At 40.4% G+C, this 7590-nt stretch overlaps 1 protein-coding gene across 1 annotated transcript in view; it reads left to right on the top strand.

The window, feature by feature from the left end:
* Positions 1-7590, top strand: part of RUNX1 (runt-related transcription factor 1) — a 102881-nt gene that overhangs the window by 25147 nt on the left and 70144 nt on the right. Inside the window, exon 3 of the mRNA XM_010000432.1 lies at positions 3055-3211. Within this exon, the coding sequence (XP_009998734.1) occupies positions 3055-3211 (157 nt within the window). The remainder of the gene's footprint in view (positions 1-3054; positions 3212-7590) is intronic.

Genomic DNA, 7590 nt, shown 5'->3' with positions numbered 1-7590 from the left:
CCCTCTACTGTCCCTCCCCCCCCCGACCAGTGCCACCTCCGCTTTAACCGGCTCCCAGCTTCTGCAAACAGAAAGGCCAGGTTCTCCAAACAGAGGAAAGCAAGCGTTTGGAATACTGAGGGAGTTTAACCTAGAAACACGCAAGCAAAAAAAAACAACCAAACAAAAAAACAGCCAACAACCCCCCCCCCAAAAAAAAAAAAACAAACCCAACAAAACACCACAGGGAGAAGGTTTCCTAATGGGCTCCTGCAATGTTGGGCTGGCAGGCACCTGCTTCCCGGGGCACTCGGTGCTCCTCTTCCCACCTCCTGCCGTGGACCACTGGAGAAATGAGTCCTGAAAAAGTTTGCCACGTATAAAACAATCTAATTCGTTTTTTACTAAATATTGGATATTTGCAAAGGTAGTTTTTAGAGTCGGCATTTTTAAGATCATTTGGATCAGAAAATTCGGATCATTCTGATGCTGCCAATATCTTACTTGCATCTGACAAGAAAAGCACTGAGTTTTTGTTAACAACGATTGCATCAATAAAAATAAAGAGGCAGAGTTTTCTCTTCATGTTTCCTTAGAAAATGTCACTCCTGATGTTTGATCTTTAGCATTAGGGTATTATTTCCAACCAAAATGGTCCCTTCCATGCATTATTTTTTTCCTAAAATAAAGAATGATTCTGAGAAGCTTAGAAAATAATACATAATAGCTCTAATAAGGTGCCATATAGTTTCACTGTCCAAACACTGTTAAGAAATAATCTAAATCTTAATTCAAAAGGCCAATTCTGTTTGATTGGTGCAGCAGAAGCAGGTAATTCAGGTACCCGGCAGCACTGCAACTCTGATACTCTTCTTGCTTCTCTGGAAATAGATGTTTTTAAGAGCTGAAGAGTACAACAAAGTACTAGATAGCTCCAGTCAGCAAGTCCCAACTTATCTGTTTAGTCTTTTTGCTAATGTAAATGTTTATATTTCTGTTTCTGTTCTCTGTGACTTTTAACTCTAGTTTCTTTTCTGGGATGTGTAATTTTTATACGTGTTTCTAATACTTTCTTCACGTGTCTTATCACTGAATGTGATAATTTACCTTCAGTGTAGTTTGAAATCTGTCATTTCAGTTTGTCCTCTAAGAGGCAACTGAAACTGGATTCACTAAATTTTTTCATCCCTCAAAATGCTAGCAGATAGTGCCTTAAATGAGCATGCAAACATTTGCATCGCGGGGAGGTGAGGGTAATGCCCTGATTTTCCCCTTTCTTGTGCTTTTAATGTATGTGCATGCATTAAGGTTTTACGGTAACTTTTTAAGAACTTGGGTGGGCACGTTGGGTTCACAGTTGCTGATCTTCAGAGCCAGGGTGCCTCCGGACACAGTGCTGTCTGTGCAAGGAGAAAACTCACTAGCTTCAATGTTTCAAGCAGGTCTGTTTTACTCCAAGATCAGGGAAATGGGAAAAGCGCAGTGCTGAGAGTAGCACAGGCCACAGAAACACATTTCAGCACACAGGGGAGGGCAAAAAACCCAAAAGCCTGGTCTGCAGAGGACAGGGAAAGAGGAAGTTGAAACAGAGTTGTGAAGAGGGAATTTTGACACAGCGAATTTAACTTTGCATGTGGAAGTGACAACAAGGGTTATCGCTGACAAGTGGGAGAGCACTGAAGTGAGAAACGTAGCCTCCTGGAGAAAGAAAGGCTGTGAAATACCTGAAGCTATGGCTAGGTAATAAGCATCAAAGACTGACCAAGTAAAGAAGCCACTCAACCTGTTTGGAAAGGACAGTGTGACTCAAAACTAATAGAAATAAAACTGGGCTGTGACAAGTTTGAGCCAGTTATAACTGTATGGACAAAAGCTAGAGCATGCTAAGAGGAAGGAAAAATATCAAGCTGCAACTCAGAGGACATGATGCAGGACTACTTCCTCTTACAATCCGTAAAAGGGGAAATAAAAAACAGCTAGATGTCTTTTTTTTCCTCTTTTTTCTTTCTTTCTTTCTTTCTTTCTTTTTTTTTTTTGGGGGGGTGGTTTTTGGAAGTAGTCCTGAGGTTGCTACTGTGCACTTCAGTGAGGGAAGAGCAATTGGATCTTAAAAAATGTATAATAGAGGACCTGATTAAAGCTCTTGCTTTTGCCAGAGTTAATCTAGAGAAAATCAGACATCTGTTCAGTTACAGCAGAGTAAAATTATTTTGAAAATTCAGCCTTGTTCAGGAAGATAAGATAAAATTCATTTTTTCATAGTTCAACTAGTGTGAACATTGTAGATACAAGTCAGAATATTTAAGGTTAGAAATCTATATGCCTCTCAGCGCATTGCATTAGAAATGCAGCTAATCCTGTGTCCCTAAATATTTGTTTGAAAGATGCTGGCACCAAAAGGCAACAGCACAGATGTTTCAGACAAGGTAGAAGCCTTTGTCTGAGCAATTGCAGATTAGTTCAGATCACGATTTCCATCCACCAGGTTGCGGGTGAGGTCTTAAGTCAATTATTTGCTTTCATGCTTCTAAAGAAAAAAAATAAATTGTTCAGTAAGTGGTGATTAAACATTTGATTGAGGGTTGCTTTTCCACGAGTTTATTCTGAATTTATGCTGGGGCAGTTCTGTTGAGAGCGGTGGAAGGAGAAGTTAGGGAACTGGTGCAGATGTGGGGGACACCGAGACTATTGGCTTGGTTTTGTTTTCACTTTAATTTTTCATTTCCATCATTGTGCTAGCTTTGCTGTGGCTTAAAAGTGATGTTGCTGATGTAAATCAGAGCAGAATCAGTTCCTGTTACTTGAATTTATCTGTTGACAGTTGCAGAAGTACATGTTGGAGTGCACGTTATGCAGTGCATTTCAGAGGTGGACCGATATAAACACTTTTCCGTAGCTCTGCACCAACTAGGAATGGAAGCTACTCCTGTTTTCCCCAAACAACTTCTTAGTCTACAGAGATTTTTGCTGTTGCTTTTTTTTTTTTCTAATTTTATCATGTTGCTTGTTGATCTTCTGTGCCCCAAATAAAATGTCGCGTAAGGAAGCTGAGGCTTCTGCTCCTTGATTTCGTAGGTGGTGGCCCTGGGAGACGTGCCGGATGGGACCCTGGTAACGGTGATGGCTGGAAATGATGAAAACTACTCTGCAGAACTCAGAAATGCCACGGCTGCCATGAAAAACCAAGTAGCGAGGTTCAACGACCTCCGATTCGTGGGAAGAAGTGGAAGAGGTACGTGTTTGTTCTCAGCTACACTTTGGGCATGTTCACCAGTTATGTCAAGTTCTGGTTATTTGGAGGGAATTTGAAGACGGCATCTATCAAGTTTTCTGCACCAGGGAATGCTGCAAGATCTGGTGTAGGCCAGTTTCCGAAGCACAGAATTAGCTGTGTTTGTTTTCTCACTTTGTTTTAACCTCTCCTCCATGGTGCTTCATTTTTTAAACAGTGATATATCATTTGAAAAAAAAAAGGAAAAAAATAGACAACAATTCATATTTTGACTCTGAAAGACATCCTGTCAAATTTAGAATAGCACAAAATTCCCCATCTTTAAGTTTAAACACTGTATTTTTAATTTATGTTTATAATTTTCACCTTGTGGAAAGACTTAGGGCTGTCCTGGAGCTCCCAAGCACTCTCTGCAAAAGCTGGTCTTGGTAACAGAATGAATCAACATAACATTACAAGTAATTCTCACATAGATCTAAAACTTTTCTGGCTTCATCATGACCTGATAAAGGGGCATGGGCACTTCTTCTGACCTTCCTTTCTCTAAAATAGATGTACAACAATATGCAGTTGTCCTACTATTTAATGTGCTCCTGCAAGGTGCGGGATAGAACAGAACAGATGAGCTTAATATCTGACTTGCTGTATCTCTGTGATAACCAGTAATTACTTGTACAGAGTAAATAAAAAGGCCTTACGAGCGTCAGTAACAAAAAACAGTCAAAGTTGACCTAGACTAGAACTATGTAAAAATCTCGTTAAGAAGCTGAAAATAGTATCTGACACGTGCGGCTCATGTCGCAGGTGAGTGAGCAGGTGTACAAAGCTTGATCCAAAAGCCTGTAAAATCAACAGAAGGACCCTTTGCAACTTCACTCTTTGGTGCCAGTCCATAATTTTAGAACCCATAAATTCCAAGCAATCATGTCTACATCTCTATTACAATACTATTTTCTGCACTCCCCTTGCATTACTGCCCTTGTTGCTGTAAGTAGAGTCCCTTTGTGAGGGTCAGAGGGGTTTAGTCAAACCCACAGAAGGGGACCTAGTGAGCTGCTGGTCGGAAGAGGTTCAGAGAAGAGGTCAGCCTGTCTCTTTTATGGTCAAGACTGAAAAACTGTCACATCAGCCATGTGACTTTATATGATATTTACGTATGTATTTTTCTTCGGTTTCAGTTGTTATCTTTAAGTGAAATCAGAATGTAACATGATGGCCTTTCCAAACACAGCAGTGTTACTCAGGGACAAGTCAATGTTGTAACACTCACAAATCAAAATTATAGTGTCTACTGCACTTAAGTAGCTGGGTTTCTGTATACTACCCTTTTGAGCAATTTGTACACTGGAGTCTCTGTCAACCATGTTAAATACCCGAGGCTCACTGGCCCCTACTCACTATTTTCCTCTCCCTTTCTCCCCGTGTGAGCACCTGGGCCATCTCCTGATGCATGGTTGCATCTGTGGTTCTTACAGACACAAAGGGAGTTATGAGCATGCTTTAGGAGAGCGACAAAGGTGACCCACTTCTGATTGCTCTCTCTGAAAATGTTTTATTCCAAATGGTAGATGGGTCAGGCTTCAGACCAAGGAAGTTATCCTGATTATACACTGCAGCCTTTATTTGCCTTTGAAGTGAAATGCATCTGTAGATATTCTTCCAATATAAATACAGTCAGCAATTGTGGAAGAACATGGCCCTGTGGAAACACAGATGCCAGCAGTAAATACATTTGGAGAATAAAATACCAACCCAATCTGTCTGTATCCTACAGCATTTTTAGCTGAGGATAGAGAGGGAGATGTCTTTTAAATCATGTTGTTTGGGCTGTCTTTAAAATGTAGTTGGTGGAAAACACCCGCAGCTGAGAACGTAGCTTTGTAATGCTAGCAAAGAATAATAATAGGGTAATGCAGAGAAAATTATATCCATTTATTGAAAACATGAGAGATGCTGTAATGTCTAAAAGTATCAGTCATTAAACATGTTCATTTGTTATATTAAAGGTACCACCTTTTCAGTAAATGGAATTTGCATTATGATTCAGAGATGACTGTTTAGAAGATTCAAATGAATAGCTGGCAAAGTGGCAGAGAAGCTAATAAAAACAAACCTGTAGTTCAGTTCCTGGCCATGGTAATGAAGCTAGAAATCATAATAGTGAGCTGTGTGAGTTTCAAGGTCAGAATCCGGCGGCTGAGAGAGAGCAGTCCCTGTTCCTACGGAAAAGCCTGGCGGGGAGCTTTGCTGAACCCCTTCCCGTGAGCGGCTGCTCGCAGTTGGTCGGTCGCGCACGGGCACGAACCTTGCGTGTCGCGTGACATTCAGGGGCTTGGGATCCTTTAAGCCATGGAGTGATTTGGGAACACTGCATGCTGTTAGTCAGCCTCCGAGGTTAAATCTCATCACCTCTGTTGGCTGCCCATCTTTGGAGGGAGTGACTAATGTATGCTTTTGTTTACTCCTCGAACAGGGGTTGTTTTCCAAAGGTGGGGATTGTTTGCATTCGGTACAGGATTTCTGAGGTGCTGTTCTGTTGAGTTTGTATAAAGCCTAAAGCATAAGGTAGCTGCTTCAAAGGGCATTGCTTCCTTTGATACTTTGCTAGAACTGAAACTTTGTTTGCTGTATAATATTTGAGTTTGAATAAGTTCAGTTGCCACCAGTGATAATGTGATGCCAGGAGTACTATGTGAACAGTGATTAAAAGTTCACATCGGTTACGGTCAGAGTGGACGCTCTTTGTGCACCTCAGGTGATTTAAAAGGAACTGCTTCAACCCATGCCCAGTTCCCTGTGCATCAGTTATTGCCCAGCTGTAACCATCTTCATTGAAAGCCTTGCCAAACCCATGGTGAGCCTCCACTCTCTCCCTTCTAAGAAAGCAGGAATTTGTCTTTCTTAATAAATAGTTTACATTTTCTTCTGTGGGATTTAAATGAAATCTAGCAAGACAGTCTGATGGCTGTTTCAAACATGAGACCATTGTCCACGTTTTCATCTCAAGGATTAAATAGCTCTGGGCTGGCTGTGAGCGAGTTTCAGTGTTTCCCCCTTCCAGGGGTCTGATCCTGCCTGTTGGGCAGAGCAGACACACCAACCACATATTGGCTAAAACTCAAAAAAACGAGCCGTGTTTCAGTGTTCGTTTTGTATCTAACAGCAAGTACTTGCCCCTGTTGTTCTGCCTGTGCCTGTTGTTCAGAATTTAAAAAAAAAAGCAACAAATACCCACTCAATTTTCTTGACATGCAGAATGGGAGCTGAGAATATCGCAAGTCGCCCGAAACATTGAGATGTTGTATAAAAGCAATTTGGCTCGTTTTCCTGAACAAAACAGATTTACATTGGAATTGGCTGGGCTCCAGAGTTACTATTCCTCACCCTAGTTTGAGAATGCTACTGGGAAAACCTGCCTGTCTGGCTTGTAAGCCCAAGTAAGTAATTTCTGAAAGAAAAATGTGTTTTAAAACTCCAGCCAATCTCAGCCCCTCTTGTCTGATTGCGTGGTTAAAAAAAAAAAAAAAAAATCTTTATTTTACTCCCTCCACTCATAAACACTTCAAAATTCTGAATGCTACTGCTGCAAAGTTCCCTGTTTTCTTAATGCAACCTGTTTAGGTTACTATAATGAAATAAATATGATGCAAAATGCCTGACACCATAGAAGTTCACTGGATAAAATTAAAAATAAATAGTTATTTTGGAGAAGGAAAGCTCTGTGCTCAGTAAGCATTACATATTTTCCTCATGGAATCATTAATCCCAGTAACTATCTTCTTTGTAGAATGTAACATTAAAAAAAACCCAACAAATAAACATGTTTTCCAGATGAAAATAATTATTAATAGGTTATCGTAATAGTAGCTAATGGGGAAGTGTCTTGGCTTGCTTCAGAAGATCCTAATCTGAAGTTGGGATCTGGAACTTCATGATTTCCAGCAAGGCCTTTTAAAAAAACTGCATCTTGGAAAGGACTGAAAATTAAGCCTACATGTGTATTTCCTACCAGCTATTGGGGTCATACTCGTGAATAAACTTTGTAATAATTTCCAGTTTCCATGGAGCCAAAGAAGGACTCCTTTTTCACAGGAGTAGCTGGTAGGAGAACATGAGAGAAAGACATTACCAAGCATAATCAGAAGTTTATATCCTTCTGGATATGATTTTGGGGAAGAAAAATCAGTTTAAGCTGGAATCTCAAACACACTCAAAACCCAGAAATTACTGGCCTGGATTCTGAGTCCAATTATTTTTATTTGTCTTCCAAAATCAGCATATTGCTCCTTCTGTGCAGCTTCAGCTTGTGGTTGCATTATTTGAGCACTTTGTTAAGATTTGTTTGTTTTTTACTTAAACACATTCAAAATAATCAAAGT

Source organism: Chaetura pelagica, unplaced genomic scaffold (assembly GCF_000747805.2).
Source record: "Chaetura pelagica isolate M959 unplaced genomic scaffold, ChaPel_1.0 scaffold244, whole genome shotgun sequence".
Classification (NCBI taxonomy): Eukaryota; Metazoa; Chordata; class Aves; order Apodiformes; family Apodidae; genus Chaetura; species Chaetura pelagica.
Note: the sequence above shows the minus strand (reverse complement) of the source record. Positions and strands in the feature narration are given on the sequence as shown.